At 47.4% G+C, this 15,514-nt stretch overlaps 7 protein-coding genes across 7 annotated transcripts; 5 read left to right on the top strand and 2 right to left on the bottom strand.

Moving 5' to 3' along the window:
• Positions 1 to 8: 8 nt before the first annotated feature.
• On the bottom strand, positions 9 to 2,111 carry HD556DRAFT_1339106 (phosphoacetylglucosamine mutase). The gene is made up of 6 exons (XM_041302023.1): positions 1,972 to 2,111; positions 1,804 to 1,921; positions 1,357 to 1,746; positions 875 to 1,309; positions 314 to 821; positions 9 to 256 (listed from the first exon to the last, which is right to left on the bottom strand). The coding sequence occupies exons 1-6, from the start codon at positions 2,064 to 2,066 to the stop codon at positions 177 to 179; spliced, it is 1,626 nt and encodes a 541-aa protein (XP_041165135.1). The 5' UTR covers positions 2,067 to 2,111; the 3' UTR covers positions 9 to 176.
• Positions 2,112 to 2,205: 94 nt separating this feature from the next.
• On the top strand, positions 2,206 to 3,459 carry HD556DRAFT_1438675 (uncharacterized protein; the record flags this gene model as incomplete). Its single annotated transcript, XM_041305861.1, has 7 exons — positions 2,206 to 2,529; positions 2,562 to 2,784; positions 2,835 to 2,968; positions 3,015 to 3,021; positions 3,065 to 3,179; positions 3,234 to 3,314; positions 3,366 to 3,459. 7 exons carry the CDS (start codon positions 2,206 to 2,208, stop codon positions 3,457 to 3,459), a joined length of 978 nt encoding a protein of 325 aa, XP_041165134.1.
• A 513-nt stretch (positions 3,460 to 3,972) lies between these two features.
• On the top strand, positions 3,973 to 6,560 carry HD556DRAFT_899124 (uncharacterized protein). The gene is made up of 18 exons (XM_041311980.1): positions 3,973 to 4,172; positions 4,236 to 4,290; positions 4,340 to 4,377; positions 4,429 to 4,508; positions 4,568 to 4,588; positions 4,642 to 4,678; positions 4,730 to 4,751; positions 4,811 to 4,834; positions 4,887 to 4,922; positions 4,975 to 5,068; positions 5,118 to 5,214; positions 5,273 to 5,438; positions 5,488 to 5,547; positions 5,600 to 5,612; positions 5,672 to 5,685; positions 5,740 to 5,796; positions 5,848 to 5,939; positions 5,999 to 6,560. Exons 1-18 carry the CDS (start codon positions 4,063 to 4,065, stop codon positions 6,405 to 6,407), a joined length of 1,425 nt encoding a protein of 474 aa, XP_041165133.1. The 5' UTR covers positions 3,973 to 4,062; the 3' UTR covers positions 6,408 to 6,560.
• Positions 6,561 to 6,726: 166 nt separating this feature from the next.
• On the top strand, positions 6,727 to 9,242 carry HD556DRAFT_1498981 (uncharacterized protein; the record flags this gene model as incomplete). The annotated part of the gene is made up of 7 exons (XM_041308926.1): positions 6,727 to 7,536; positions 7,584 to 7,802; positions 7,856 to 7,877; positions 7,925 to 7,987; positions 8,036 to 8,575; positions 8,624 to 8,803; positions 8,853 to 9,242. 7 exons carry the CDS (start codon positions 6,727 to 6,729, stop codon positions 9,020 to 9,022), a joined length of 2,004 nt encoding a protein of 667 aa, XP_041165132.1. The 3' UTR covers positions 9,023 to 9,242.
• HD556DRAFT_899034 (uncharacterized protein) lies at positions 9,022 to 11,145 on the bottom strand. Its single transcript, XM_041311979.1, has 4 exons — positions 10,884 to 11,145; positions 9,611 to 10,832; positions 9,346 to 9,555; positions 9,022 to 9,281 (listed from the first exon to the last, which is right to left on the bottom strand). The coding sequence occupies exons 1-4, from the start codon at positions 11,037 to 11,039 to the stop codon at positions 9,217 to 9,219; spliced, it is 1,653 nt and encodes a 550-aa protein (XP_041165131.1). The 5' UTR covers positions 11,040 to 11,145; the 3' UTR covers positions 9,022 to 9,216.
• Positions 11,146 to 11,808: 663 nt separating this feature from the next.
• Positions 11,809 to 13,531, top strand: HD556DRAFT_1339041 (Nsp1-like C-terminal region-domain-containing protein). Its single transcript, XM_041302022.1, has 8 exons — positions 11,809 to 11,935; positions 11,993 to 12,052; positions 12,104 to 12,169; positions 12,221 to 12,271; positions 12,321 to 12,380; positions 12,438 to 12,616; positions 12,669 to 12,871; positions 12,932 to 13,531. Exons 1-8 carry the CDS (start codon positions 11,857 to 11,859, stop codon positions 13,245 to 13,247), a joined length of 1,014 nt encoding a protein of 337 aa, XP_041165130.1. The 5' UTR covers positions 11,809 to 11,856; the 3' UTR covers positions 13,248 to 13,531.
• Positions 13,532 to 15,211, top strand: HD556DRAFT_1339037 (peroxisomal membrane protein PEX16). The gene is made up of 3 exons (XM_041302021.1): positions 13,532 to 14,068; positions 14,126 to 14,505; positions 14,557 to 15,211. Exons 1-3 carry the CDS (start codon positions 13,827 to 13,829, stop codon positions 14,919 to 14,921), a joined length of 987 nt encoding a protein of 328 aa, XP_041165129.1. The 5' UTR covers positions 13,532 to 13,826; the 3' UTR covers positions 14,922 to 15,211.
• The last annotated feature ends 303 nt before the right edge of the window (positions 15,212 to 15,514 follow it).

Genomic DNA, 15,514 nt, shown 5'->3' with positions numbered 1-15,514 from the left:
TCGTCGACTCGATGCCAGCAGAAGGTGCCTTATCATCTGCAAAACTGCAATTCGGTGAGTGCTGGAGCAGCCCGCATGGGCCCACGTAGGCAAGTAGCTTATTTCTATTCCTCCATTAATCCTGTTACAGAGTACACATCGGGTACAAATGTCCAAATCTAAACGTGATTGTGAATTCAAATAAATTCTTTTGGTCTCTGTGATGGGTCACCACCCGCTTCATCATACACAAGACCAGCGACACGAAACGCAAGTTCTAAACGAGAAAAAGACCATGAGTGTGTGATCAACAAACCGAAGGAAGCAGTGTCACCATCAGCCTCAGCACGTGTTGCTGCTTCAGCATAAACCCTGACCACATCCTCCGTACCACTCGGTCTCACGAACGAGCGACCCCCTCCGTACTTACGCATAAGCTCGTCGACCTTGACCTGCAGTCCGGGAGGGCTGACTAGGCGTCTCTCCGCATCCGCCGTCTTGAACGCATTCCGATCACTCACGACAACTTTCACAAGACGGTTCGGGAGGTCACAATACATGGAGTCCCACTCCACACCGCTAAAAGACTTGTGTGCTAGAACTGCTTCCACTAGGAATGCATCTGAGAGAGCATCACCAACTGTTTGGTTAATCACATCGATGATGTTCCTCAGGTTTGTGAGCGCTGAAGAAGGTGTGTGGCTGGAAATCAATTCCTGAGCAGCGGGCGAGAATAAAACCGTGCCGTGCCCATTGGCCTCGAAATAGACCCCAACGTCGTACTGTTCTGCGGCATGGTGCAAGTGTTTCACACCTGTGGGAACACACTTGACAGGAAGTCTCTGAGATTGCAGAATTAGATTTCTAACCATACTATATTCATCGTCCCACTTACCCCGGAAAGGTACTTTGTCGAGCTTCCGTTCGCATATGCCGTCTGGATGACGCCGACTTTGATCTGCTCATCCAATCCCGAGGCCTTCACCAGCTCAACGATATAACTCGCCACAAGTGTCGTAATCTTGTCTCCGTCGAGCATATGGAACTGGCCATGTTCATCTGCGTAGTAGTACATAAGGCGATCGGCATCTCCATCTAAACTGCAAGCTCGTTGTCCTGGCTGCAGAGTGATGGATGGAGGTAGCTTCTGATTGACTTTGACGAAGTCCGCGCCACAGGAGTTGTTCAGTACGCCAGGGGTATGCAGGTCGGCGTTCACGACATCGATCGTGAAGATATCTCCGAGATATGCTTTGAATCTCTCGGCCATCAAGGCACCAACGCCGTTCGCACAGTCGATGAGTAACGGCGGTGACGGCGGTTTTCCAGCCTGTACCGGAAATGAGCGTCATATATGCGCATATATGCAACACCCACAAGCAGCTTTTTGAAGGCATCGCTTATTTTCGTAAGATATCCTTCCTCAGTATCCTCGCCGTACGAATCTTTAGTGCCTTTGGTGTTGATTGTCCTCACTAAGTAGTGGAGTACTGGTGTTGTGGTAACGCCAGCGTCCCTATACTCTGCCTTGATCGCTTCCAACCCATCCTTAAGGGCGGTAACAAGTTGCGGGCCTGTTGGGCGTGTGTCTCTGGCATACACCACACGGGCGGGAATCGAGAGGTCTATTTTGGTCGCTCTCACCAGTTCGTCGACCGCAGCAACGAAAGCAACACTGCTGGGCGCATTTGCGAGTGCTGTGGCGTGTGCCTCCCATGACGACTCAAGCATCTCGCCGCGCGGGTCGACGAGTTTGACTCCGTTGTCCTATAAAGGAGTGCACCGTTGAACTCAAGGCGATCAGTGCACATATGAAGTACATACAGGCTCCGGATTGTGTGAGGCAGTCACCATTACACCAATAGTCTTTCCATCCAGTTTCTTGCTTCGAAGGGCTGCGAGAACACCCACTCTGAAAAGCACTGAATCAAGGGTCTTCCCCCTAGTCGCTACTATCAGATTGATGAATGCCAATATCAGACGCAAACGTACAGTGTTCTGAACCCCGCAGTCCCATACTGAAACTTGATATCCGAAGGCTTGGGGTGACGATCAGATCGTTCTTGTAGTTCTTTGACGGGGAGCATGGTGGTTACGGAAAGACGATGCCTAACGCTCAGCGCTCATGATCATGATCGCAATGTATCACGTGATCATGTTGTTGCAACGTATGCATCGTCGTTGTGCAAGACTGCGACGATCTAATTTTTGGTCCATGCTGGCTAAATGGTGGCTTCCCTCTTTCTCTGGCTCCTGCATCTCGTGCATGCCTCGCTAGTGTTTTTGACAACTAAGTTTCGAAAACGCCGCTATTTACCTCCTCAATCCTTAACCGCGTACCGCAGCAAGCTACCAAAACACTTGGCAATCATTCTGGTCTCCCATGACGCGGTGAATCCCAAGCACACGGAAGAACTGTATATGGAGTGCTTAGTTAGGGTTGTTAAATGGTGCAAAGCGTTAGGTATAGAGCAGCTTACCGCATATGATGCTGAGGGTAAACTTTCTGTCGGGATGTTATTGTTATTGCTCACATCGAACGATCCTCAGGTACGCTGTTAGGGTGCTCTGACATTATAAAGGGACGCCTAACACATCACGATGATCTGCCCACCGACGAGAGTGAATCAGAAGTCGAGTATCCGTTGACTCCTCCACTTTCTGAGGCCTCAGAGTCAAGAAGCCATTCACCCGACTTTGGAGATTTTCCCGTACAACTCAACGTTACAACAGTATGCTCCTTCAAGAAAGGCGCTTCGCATCATAGGTCAAGAGAAGTTGCTGTTCGCCGCCGACGAGCGCACCGTAGGTGGATTGCTCTACAATCAAAAGGACTATCAACATGTCATTTACAGACAAGCATTCTCATAATCCTTTGACACTCCATATAATTTCACGGAGTGCTTCAAAGGCTGCCATTGCATCTGCTGCACGCTTCCTTTTAGATGAAGAAGTTTGCAGGCGCCAGAACAGCCAGGACCTGGACCACGTCAAGGCATACGAACTTCCTATCTCTGAATTGAATTCGATATTAGAAGGAAGGTTCACTCTGTGTTGAATTTCACTCATCTGACTTCCGTACTAGGAGGTCTACCATCACCGGACTTCATGATTCTCCATGATGTCCATCCGCAGGACCCCCCGCCTCCTCTCGAACTACACGGTTTCCCTCCATGGCAGATGGCGTTGACAGAAATCCAGTAAGTTGCTGATTGACGTATTGCTATGTTAGATTGACACTTGGCATGACACAGCCGGACTATTGTTCATGTCGCTCCAAACAATCCAATGGCAAGCTTAATCACGGAGGAGGCGTTCTGTCGTGCCTTAGACGAGTACGCCGGCGCTCAGTTTCGATTGGGGAGGTAATTTCATCCTGACAGTAGCCTCTTTTGGTTGTACAATGTTGCCCTGACTACTATGCCCGGCACTCGGACGTTCATCGATGCATCGCCTGACTGGGTACAGCATGTACTTTAAATTATGAGCATCTTAGCAAAGGCACAAACATGTTGGTACCGACTCTCGAGCTATTAAAGGATACTTTAAATTATTGTTCATTCTAATTAGAGATTGATGAGAGCGGTTTTCTTCAAAGGCCGGACGAAGCGGTGTGTGATAATTTATCAATAGTACATCTAACACATGGCCACTCACCAATCTCGGGCCGCTGTTGCTGTGTGTGACTCGAATTTTGAATTTGAGCCTCCTGGCCTAGGGTCAATTAGTAGGCTTCGTGTTTATTACGACCTTGCTACTAATCTCTTACAGGTACTACTATGTAGCATTTCCCCGTGGCAAGCGGCTATCACACGTGAAACGAAATACCTGAAACTAGACACCAAATCGGCATCAGATCCCAAGTCGAATCGCGCTGAGAATCCAGCGCTCGCTCAGCCTTAGTAACATTTTCACATCGGTTTCACCAATTCAAATGGATCTGGCAAGTCCTGTGTTTACATGATATCAGCGTGCTCATATGGCTTGATCGTGGCTATAATAATATTGGCCGCGAGAAGGAATACAGCATAAATACCCCCGCATCGTTCTTGTCTGCACCTCAACATTCCCCCGGACTGAGTCATGATCACCGCCAGAGTCGAGCTCGACGTTGCACAACTACCAAGGGCCTCAAGTGAACCCTTCCGAGTTGGCGCTAAATTTAAGAAAAGAATCATCGTGTGCTGCGATGGGTAAGCCGGTTATGAAATCTTGGGCGCTCAGGCTACCGTTATCTGACGCTGGTGTTCCTTTAGAACCTGGCAAGACGGATTGATCGCGAAGGAGTGTTGGCAGCAAACCAATATCCTGGTGCGTCGATTGTACACATTTGGGAATTTAATACATATTTGTCTTTCAGAAACTATCGCGGGGATTGGAACATGTGGATGAACGATCGTAAGCTCATCTGTGCCATGTTCTTATTTCGTCATTCATATGCGTCGACAGGGGAGTTCTGATCCCGCAAGTCGTCTACTACCAGTGTGGCGTTGGAACTGGTCATAATATCTACTCTGAATATGTCGATGGTTCGTGGAATGAGTTCGTTAGTTAGTAGTATGGAGCTAACTATCTTCCTTTCGATCAGGTGCGACAGGAGGATCCCTCGGTAAGAATCTATCTCGCTCGCTGATTTTGACAAGGATTTATGACTGTGTGCAGGTGAAAAGGTCCAAGAGGCTTATGGGTTCATTGCCCAGTAAGTCTTGCCGAATACATACTTAGCTATGGCTTAGACATCTCTTTGCAGAAACTACCACCCCGGTGATGAAGTAAGAGATTAGCCTGTTTCGGTCGACTTCTTCATTTCAAACTAACGTCGTCATCTAAGATATTCCTCTTTGGCTTCTCTAGGGTATGCAATGGTGCACTAACATGAAATTCACCATTACTGACGTTTTCATCAGGGTGCATATACCGCACGGATGGTAGCCATGTTTATCGTAAGTAGACCTTTGTTGTCGACGCTCGTCTCAGAAATAAACCTTCATTTAGGGTGCCATCGGTGTCCTAGACCGCACAGACATGGATAGCTTTGCCAGTATATTTATTGCATACCAAAAACTCGGCAAAGAGACTGACCAAAGAGGTTTGTCACGTTGAATATCATTATTCCGGTAATTCTGATTGCACTTCAGAGATCGAAAAGCTCGATGCATTGTTGAGCCATTGGACCTCCCCCGATTCCCGGGGCAAGACAAGAGCTCGCTCTGATAATAACACTTTCTCCATAAAGTGAGTTTCATCGGCTCATCCGCGGCAGTAACAATGAGTAACATGACGCCGTCTTCAGATGTGTCGGTGTTTTTGATACTGTCGGTTCGGTCGGTCTACCTGAAGAATTGACGCATAAGTCGCCTTCCACAAAGTCTATTTTTGGCTTTCCCAACAACGAACTTGGGGAACATATTGAACGTGCATATCATGCGCTTGCTATCAACGAAACCAGACTAGACTTCGTAAGTTCAAATACTGACCCACGGAATTTCTTTCATCCATCTATTCTAGGACTGCTGCAAATTTGTGCAAACGGACGGCGGACGACGGAAAGGGCAGGTTTTGAAACAGGTAATTGTATTTAGATTGGTTTGTAGATTGTTACTCACGGAGTTCTTCACAGTGCTGGTTTTCTGGTAAGATTTGGGACAATACAAATTCTTGTGCATATCTTATCGATGAACATATATCATAGGTGAACATTCAGACGTAAGCGATGAACATTCATTATCCCAACCACCTGCTGATTGTTTAAACCAATAGATCGGAGGTGGCTGGCAAAAACATGACTTATCTGACATAACTCTTGCGTGGATGGTGGTGAGTGCTTGAGTCTATGGTGCGATTGCTTTTGAATGCGTCCCTCACTAGGCCAATATTGGCGACATATTGTCCATTGATACTGCATACATCTCATCGCTATCGGATCCAGTGGCGCCTTGGGGAGAGCAGCCCCCACACGAGTAAGTCGACAGGTGTATCATAATGTTCATTCAGAACCACGCTCATATGATTATTGCAGCCCACGCACTGGTATATTCGTATTATCGGATGCAAATGTCAGGAAACTTCCAACAGTCACGGATGACATCACGCACGAAACAATCCACCCCTCTGTTCTCCGACAGAAACATTCAATTTCATCCAATCCCGCTCTTCTTTGCAACTTGTTACCTCTGGAGGAAGAGCTACAGAAGAAATGGCCATATATTGAAGGGAAACACGAATTGGACCACCAGGTAAACGGAGTAGTGCACACGCGATCAGTCTCTTGGACCTTCAGCTCGGTCAGGCAGGCAAACCGTGTGGGAACACACTCGGATCGTGACATCCCTGAGACACAAGTTACAATTGCATCTCAGACTACGGATTATGATACATCTCTGTTTGGAAGCCTCCGACACCTGTTGGGCCCCTTAGCGCAGTTATGAATAGCGAGTCTTTCTTACTGCTACTTCATGGATGTAGCTTCGTATTACGTTAATGTTATTATATATATACCACGATTTTCTATATGGATTATTTCACTCAACGCGCGCGCGGTGCATGTACCATGTTACAATTGCAAGTAAATGAGGTCGGAGCTTTGTACTAATGTGGCGTTCGACTCTTAGAGCTGTGCTCACTGCTTGTTGGAGGCAGGAATATTTTGTTTTAGTGCTAGTACACAACTCGGATGTCTTGAACAGTTCTTATCCTTTGGACATCCTTTCGTCCCCTCCCTTGAAGCACAAAAATACATTTAAAGACATGCTTTCAGAGGACGACATCTATCGCGGCAAGGTGCCCACTGCCCTACCTATCATTGCCGAGTCGGTGGCACCTGCATCATCTACTTCATCATTGACATCATCCGGGTCCTTCATCGCGGGTCGCCTGGGAGCTCTTGCTGCTGTATTAGAAAATGCAATCACCCGTTGGGCTCGAAGGAGAAGTTCATCAGCTTCAACTTCTTCATCATCCCCTAGTTCTGCATCTTTCCACTCTTCTATCTACACGCCTTCTCGCCATCGCCATAGTCGTCGGCGCAAGAGACCAACAAGCTTCGCTAACATGCGTTCCACACATTCCGAACGTGAGGTAGCTGCTCGTCTTAGGGTCAGACAGGAAATTAGATGTGTTGATAGAGGGTTTACCCTATACCTGCCACCCGGCTTGAATCCCGAGATCACCATGACCCGGTTGTCGGAATCTTTGGATCGACCTCAGCAGTCTGTCTCTCTATCTGAAGTCCTCAACCGTTTGGAGGCTGCATTGAAGAAGGCATCAAGGGCAAAAAAGGGCAAAGGGAAACAACGTCAATTCAGCCTTGGCACACCTCCGCTTTTCCCGCATCATGATTATATGTCTGATGGTGTGCTCAAGCGACCTGCGTCTTTCGGCGACCTCTCCTCCGCCTTGCTGTCTTCCGTCCAAGGGAAACAGAAAGAATTCTCTTCAGGGAATCGTACGCCCAACGAATCGGCTCCCGGAGGCTCGCTCGAGCTCAATCGAGCTCCCAAAGCCTGGTGGCTTGACGTCGCCAGTCCCACTTGGGACGACTTACAAGCAATTGGCAAGGTAGGTGCATTCGTGTCGTCAGCATTCCATGCTGATTTGATGAGTAGCTCCTACATATTCATCCTCTTACACTTGAGGATATTCTCCAACAAGATCCGCGCGAAAAAATGGAGCTCTTTTCAAGACTGGGTTATTATTTTATCTCGTTTCGAACCATACAGAATGCAGCCGTCACGCAGCCGGGTGATGATGTTTACAAGGCTGACGACGGTGCTTTAAGAGAAGCTAACATATACGTGGTGGTATTCAAGGAAGGTATTTGCACGGTAGGTTCGCATTTTACGTTGGGCTTGTGAAGACCATGCTTAACGACGTTTAGTTTTATTTCACCGATGTCTCAGGTAGGCCTGTATATTAGTAGAAAGACTCGATGTTTAACCTTGTCCAGAACACATAGAGAAAGTTAGGAATAGACTTCAACTTCTCCAGGACTCCTTCAATATGTCATCAGGTAACTATTGTATGAATTGTATGTTGTTCACACTGACGTACTTCCAAGACTGGATTGCTCATGGCATATTGGACTCTGTTGTGGATTCATTCTTTCCATTCCTCAAGGAGATCGAGCAACAAGTTCTAGCTGTAGAAGCTCTCGTATTTTCGAGCAACGACGTCTCTCACACTTCGTCGACAAACACTCTTGTTGATCTCATTCATATACCTGCGGCGGATGACCAATGTGATTCCAACATCGAAAAACTGTCAGATACCCCTTCGAAAGAAATGGGGGAAACACCTCCCAGATACTTTCCTCGATTCACCCAGCCACTATTCTTCCGACGTTTAAAGTGCGGCCTTCAAAGTCTGCGGAATACTTTTGCGACGACCCATAAGGCCAGAACACAAGCGACGACGACAAACACATTACTGCGCATGGCCAGGGCGAGAAGACTTGTTACTTCCTTGACCCGTCTTCTTGCTACAAAGTCGGAGGTCATATCGCAAATTCGCAAACGCTTTCTGATTGGTGGACGACAAATAACATCCCCTCAGGGGAACGACGACCTTGAAATCGCAATGTACATGGGGGATGTTCAAGGTAAAGAGCTGTTTCGACCGTTCGCGACGCAACTGAGCTGTTTTGTAGATCATATATTGACTTTGCAGCAATCCCTTCACCACTATGAGCACATGCTCAGCGATTCTCACCCTGCATATCTGACTCAACTACAAACTCGTCTCGCTATGAACAAAGGATTCACTGACAAGGGCATTTTGGTGTTGTCTCTCATTAGTATTGGGAGTTTGTGCCTTCAAGTTCCGATCGGTATGTTACCAGCTGTCCTCTAGTGTCATTGGCTTTTACATTTCCATAGGGTTATTTTCACAAAACATCAAGATTCCGAAGAATAGCGTTCATCCTCCGGGCCCTTACAATTATTTCGTCATGGTCATACTTTTTTTGCTTAGCATTGGGACTGTTTTTCTCACTACCGTGTGGCGCTGGTGGAATCAAGCGAAACGTACTCGATCAAGGCTTTCATAGGGAATTCTTCATACTTGCTGTTAATGCCTGCATGACCCTATGAACCGGTGTTGAACCTAATCTAAAACATCAATATCGTTATGTGATTTACAGCAGTCAAAATATGGGTATGTAAATTTTGTGTACATTGTAATGGAAAGCAATATAGTTGTGCAAGCTTCAAGCACTTTCCGATATCGAAAGAATCATTGACTTTAAGAATCTCGTTTGGTGCCACACAATGTAAGAACTTGTTCGGTCTCTTCTAGAACGGCTTTAACTAACCGATGATAATTATAGTCAATATATCAGGGCAGGCTGCAAACACGAGGACGAGTACTCACCCTTTTCTCGATACTGTCCATGCTTCTGCTCGAGCTGCTCATATCCTGCTCGCAGTTTATCCTCTTGATCCCGGATCACCTCGTCCTCGCGTTGTAGCTTTTCAGCCTCCAAGCGCAACCTGGTCAGGGTCTGCGTGACATTTCGACGTAGAGTCTTCATGCCAGCAAGTTCTTCATGATACGTCGCACAAATGGCATCCCATTCTCGGTCTCACGGACAGACTGGTGAACCTCCAACGCCATTGAATATGGGAAATAAACCTACCAGCATGCTCGATTTCACCCGCCGCAGCGTTATACTTCGAAACCTGATCAGCCCAGTCGCGGTCCATCGCCCAAGATACGGTCTTAGCGGAGAACGCCATACTCAGGCGCAAGTCATTGTTGCTGCGTTTGAGGCTACTGCGTCTGCGAAGCGTATTTGGTTGAGGGGAGTCGCTGGTAGGTTCGTCTTCGGAAGGAGGTGTGCTTACTCCCTCATCTTCTGCGAGGTGAACACAGCCAGACTCAATGCTCTGCATATGAGGAACAGCTACGGGACTCTCGACCATGTTCAAGAAAAATGCTGAAGTGGAACCATGGTACGGATGAGGCAATGGTTCGGGCGAAATGATCGATAGTTTGCTGGCCGACATTGCTGCTGAGCAATTGCTGGGATCGGTACCGACTTCTGATGCTTCAGGAATGACGTGCATAGCGCGCGTGATTTCATGAAGACCAGTCTCAGCAAATCTTCGTGCATCATATGACATATTCCTGGAGTGCTTGTGTTGTCGCGTGCGGATATTGCTGCTGTCTCGAACTCTGCTCTCCTGAGTGCTACTATGATCATCGAACCTATCCTCATGTGCGGTGAAAGTCGCGTGTACTTGGGTATCCATGGCCTCCTGATGTATACTTTCGTGGACCCTGCTTTCGTATGACTGACTTTGATGATGCGAATGACTCTCATTTAGGATGATGGAGCTCGCAACGGGAGAAGGTTTGTGATCGCTTTGTACAGAACTCGCCTTGGAGGAGCGAGCGCGTCGGGGAGATGCCGGGAGAGCTTTTGATGTGGAATGATCAGAGTGTGCTGCTGAACGACGGGAATGGGTAGACTGGGTGGATGGACGACGAGATATGGTGTGTTGATGAGGAACCATATTTGTGCAGCGATCACAGCAGAATGAATTGCGTGGGCGGATGGAGTCGGCCATGGGAACCTTCTTAGATTCATCAGGCTCGCCGTGCAGGCGAATCCACTTCTCCATCTCTTTTAATCTGAAATCTAGTGGCGCATGGATGGACAAGAAGGGAACCTTCGAAGAAGGCTTGCTGGCGGAATAAGAATGAGCTAGCCTCTGGCACTTTCTAATCATCCTATCCTTGAGGTGCCGTATTTCAAGGATACGGTCCCAAGATGCATCGAGCTTTTTAGCGAGCTCAGATTTCTCTGCTTTGAGCAGGCGAGCGTATAGCTGAGCAGTGCGGGGAGGTAAAAGCACCTGCAGTACGCCTGATTGAGAGTCATCAAAAGAGAAAGTTGTTATCCCTACCTTGAGCTCATTTGGAGTGTCTGTGCACTGGAGAAAACGCCATCCTGTTTTTTTTGTAGTCTCATCTGAAGGCTCTAGTTGACCTCTGATTGGACTGGCATGAAGGTATTCCAACGGAGGGAGTGTAGCAGTGCTGGCAGTTGAATCTCTGCGCATCAGAGTCAGGAAAGCGGCGGAGCGGAGGAAGACTTTATTATAAAGGGAATATTATGCATATGACTCAAGCGAGATTCTCATTGTTCGATCGGTTGCTTGTTGAATGTACCTGTTTGTTGACAAGCTTTGTACACACTTCTGAGAATTTTTTACATATATGACGGGTCATTATGCATAATCAATCGTATGCATATGTGTAGCTGTGTGTAATAAGTATTCAAGGCTATGAAACATGCGGATTCGTCGGGTAAGCTGCTGTGCAGAACCGGAACGTAGGACCCTTGATGGGGATCCCTATTCAACGGTGTCCGATGTACCGTAGACCAAATTCAGTCCGTGAAGTTCTTTCTATAGTCACTGCGGTTGTTCAACAATTCAGAGTTGCGATGAAAGAACGCCGGGAAGTTCGTGGTTTTCACTTGAGAAATTAGGTGAATAAAATGGGCATGTCCCTTTTCCGCTCCTGTCACAGAAGAGGGGCACATCACTCATCCGGCGAGCGCACGATAGCCTCGAGTTGTCAGGGAATGATAAGTGTCGTCGCAAAGCGTATTAAGTACGTGTCGATAGTACTTACTATTAGTATCATTGAGCCTGCTGTGTTGATGAATGAATCGTGGTTCGAATAATTACGAGGGGTTGTTCAAGCGCTGATGGCACTGCCTACAACGCGTCTACGGTGTGTCTGGAGCACCGTCTGACGTTGTGAAACACTCCTCAAGAGCGCGTCGCAATTGTTTGGATTTGTTTGCAAAATCGACGTTTTCGGCAGACCCGATAATTGTCCCAAGTCGTGTTTTTGGACGTTGGCAAAGAAATGCAGTCCACTACTCCTCCGACATTCAACCTCTTTGGAAACAAAGATACTTCGTCAGACAAGAAAGATGCCAGCACATGTATGTTCTTTTGAATGCCTCCATCGTTTTGCTCATAAAAGATCCTCCTTTGTATAGTACCTGCGACCGGTCTCTTCGGCCTGAAGCCTGCAACCGCGGCAGCTACTACCCCTACATGTGAGTTATCTGCGTTTAGTATCGACGACCTATCTGACGGATATTGTGCAGCGTCAACACCACCAGTCAATTTGTTTGGTGTAAAGAACGCCTCTTCTGCAACCACAGCCCCTGCAGGTGAGATCACGTTTTACAGATGAATTAGGTCCGTCCTCAGCAGTCACACAGCGCCTGTGACCAACTTGTTTGGTGGTAAATCCACAACCACTGCCACTACAAGTAAGTATGTCTTATTGGCACGTCCTGTCTACGACCTCATTTCCCCCAGCCACACTACAAGGGCAATCAACCCTTGGGCTGTCTAAGGAATCTGAAAAGCCAAAAGATGGTACGAGCAGTTTCCGATAAACTGATCCTCCATCCATTCATTCATTCCTATTGTTAGCAACCACCGCTACCGCCACCTCAGTAGTAGTGCCTCCACCATCGGCACTCAGGGGGAAAACCATCGAGGAAATAGTAAACAAGTGGTCATCTGAATTGGAAGTGCATGTCCGAGATTTCAACAAGTTCGCGGGCGAAGTCGCTGTATGGGATCGGGCCTTGATGGAAAATGGTAACAACGTATGTTTGCTCCGCATTTATCGAATCCGTCGTCTGACAATATATGATACAGCTGGCTACTCTGTTTACCCATGTCCAGGCTGTAGAACGAGAACAAAATGACATCGATCAAGCTCTCGACCATATCGAGCAACAGCAGAAGGATCTCTCTGCGACGCTGGATGCGTACGAGCGATCTGCGGAAGAACTTTTTGGAGAAAGCGGTACTCTGCGGGCGCTCGATACTGGACCTGCTGATACTGAGCGGGATAAAAAGTGTGTCCTAATATTACCTCGGGTTGAGACTACACGATTTTGATTTCCGTTCCCCATCAGTTATATGCTGGCCACAGAGCTGCATGCTCATCTGGATGATTTATCTGGATCGTTGACACAGATGATTGATTCGGTCAATGCGCTATCTTTAATACCGAATGGGTCACAAGGGACAGTTGGAAGCGATGATCCCATGATGCAGATATCTCAGATCTTGAGCAGCCATTTGGATAGCCTGCAGTGGATCGATGGGGCTGTGCGCGAAGTCGAGGGCAAGGTAAATGAGGTGGAGAGGCGCGTGCGAGAAGCGGGTGGAGTAAACATGGTAACGGGAAGCAGTGTGACAAAGAGTAGGGGCTTTGGGTTAAACCGGTGAACTTCAGTGTCACTACTTACCGTCCTATAATATTGGTATGTTCTTGCAAGCTATATGAGTTACAAAATGATTCCTGGTTCATGCAGCGCTAACATCAAACCTCATGTATTATCGCTCTATATATACCCTTGAGAGCATGTTACTACTACCATTGTGAATATGATATTTACACCATTTCCCTACTCCCACTCGGAGTCGTATTGACCGTGCAGAAAGGACTTGAAATCGGCGGCAACGTACGTAAGACACGTGGGATTACATCTGATTACATACCCGGTTGGCCAGCGCGGCGGTAATAGTCTTCCCAGGTCCAACACACCTCCAGCTCGCGGTATACACACTGGACCCTCTATACATGTCGTCAACGTTGAAAAAATATGAAAATTTTCTCGTGAAAAACGTCTCTACCATCTCCACCCTCGAATCCTCACTGAGGTCTGTAACATGGTTTCTACCTGGACGGTTCAAAGACGCCGATCTTGCTTCGGAGGGTCGTCAGTATTAACATTGCTATAATTCTTTGTTTGGTTCAAGCAATAACGTGCGGTCTTAGTGTCTGCGATACTCCATGTATCCAGCATGTATCATGATACCCTCCTGGCCAGAGTTGTGCAGAGTGACCCTCATTGGAAGCCTATCCTTCCCACCCCCTTGCACACGCGCTATACCCGCGCCTGGTCAGACAAGGTCACATTATACAAATGGGCTGCTCGATCTTTAGAGCTTATTCGCTTTACTCAACTTCTTATTGAAATGTTGCTTCGGAGGAAAGTCTCAGACAAGAACCGGTGGAGAGGTATTGTGTTCCTCGAAACTGTGAAGTAAGTTCCAAGGTTGATCTAACTACCCTGAGCTCGCGTCTGAATTTCCTTCTAAAGAATGATTCTACGGTTTACGTTACTCAAAGTCACGACAAGACCACTTTTGTCTCCTCCAATTCCGGAACGCGACATTGATCCAGCATCGATGCCCCCTAGCTCTACGCACACTTCTCCGACGCTTGCTCCCACTTCTCCATCACCGTCTTCCCCACCTACTCCGGATCATCTGAAGAATAATCACATTCCCTTGCAGCCAAATGCTTTGATGCTCACCCCCGCACCACCTGCCCGTGCTGACACATCAGTGGAGGATTATCTCCTCCCTAAAGCTCTTACAACGTCATCTGTCAAGCCCTCTATGCTACTGATGAAGCCTATGTCATCACCCTTGGAGTGGGTTTCCGAGTGCATCTATATCATTCGCCCCTTGGTTTATGGTGAGTGCAAAGTACGGGCCGGGATCTGACATACTCATGACTTTCTTGTAGCGAGTATGTTAAGCACCAAGAAACACGAGGGCAAGGCTCTCGTGACTGCGTTTGCGATGGAGCTTATCTCTCGTAGTTTGAGGCGGACGCCATCACATTCTGCAGATCTAGAACGTGAAGAATATGCCCGCAGGGACAGGGATATTCTTTGGTACCTTCTGCGTGGCTCTGTATGGGAGACGTATTCGAGGTTTGTACATTTTATGCCACTTTTGCTGAAGCGTAATATCACAAACCTTTTTAGACCCAAGGTTGAGGCTGTAGTGGAGAAGACCGCTAATACGCCAATACTTGGAATCATCAGTTCTCTCGTGAAGGATTGGATACCTCTTGTTGATGAATATTATTATTGTGAGTATTTTTGATGGATCCTTGCTCTCGCTGACAGTGACTGGCGCCAGATACTGCTCCTTAAATGCTAGCGTGCTATCGATGTCATCTTCCTCCCAATTTCATGTACAATGTTGTACCTATGTACTTAAACATTGCTATAGTGTCGGTGTCTTGGCGTTCTACCTTTACCTCTTCAGGAAACAAGCGAACTCTTGTCAGTAACCTTGCACGAACCTATCGGTGTTGATGCGACCATACAGAGACATATATTTGGATTTCTCGCTGTCTCACTCTTCCCTCGGTCCGTTATATCCGACTGAGGGTGAGTTTTCTGTTTTCTTCTGGCCGTACCTAGATCACTCATATACATATGCACTTACTGATATTGGGGATACTGATATCAAGTGTCTATGTAGATTCATTAATCGGGACCGTAGTACCCGGAGTTCCGCGATTCCCGTCCTTTCGTTTCAGTGCCATCATGATGTACACGATTGCTTGGTCCATTTGAACTGGACCGTAGTACGCGGAAATTCGCGATTCGCATCCTTTAATCGGCCACATCATGATGCAGCTGACGAACGTGGAGTTCTATCATGTTTTCCAGACTACCGTAATTTACGTC

Source organism: Suillus plorans (genome assembly GCF_016647745.1).
Source record: "Suillus plorans strain S12 chromosome Unknown HD556scaffold_7, whole genome shotgun sequence".
NCBI classification, from domain to species: Eukaryota; Fungi; Basidiomycota; class Agaricomycetes; order Boletales; family Suillaceae; genus Suillus; species Suillus plorans.
The sequence above is the reverse complement of the archived record's forward strand: the minus strand, read 5'-3'. Positions and strand labels throughout refer to the sequence as shown.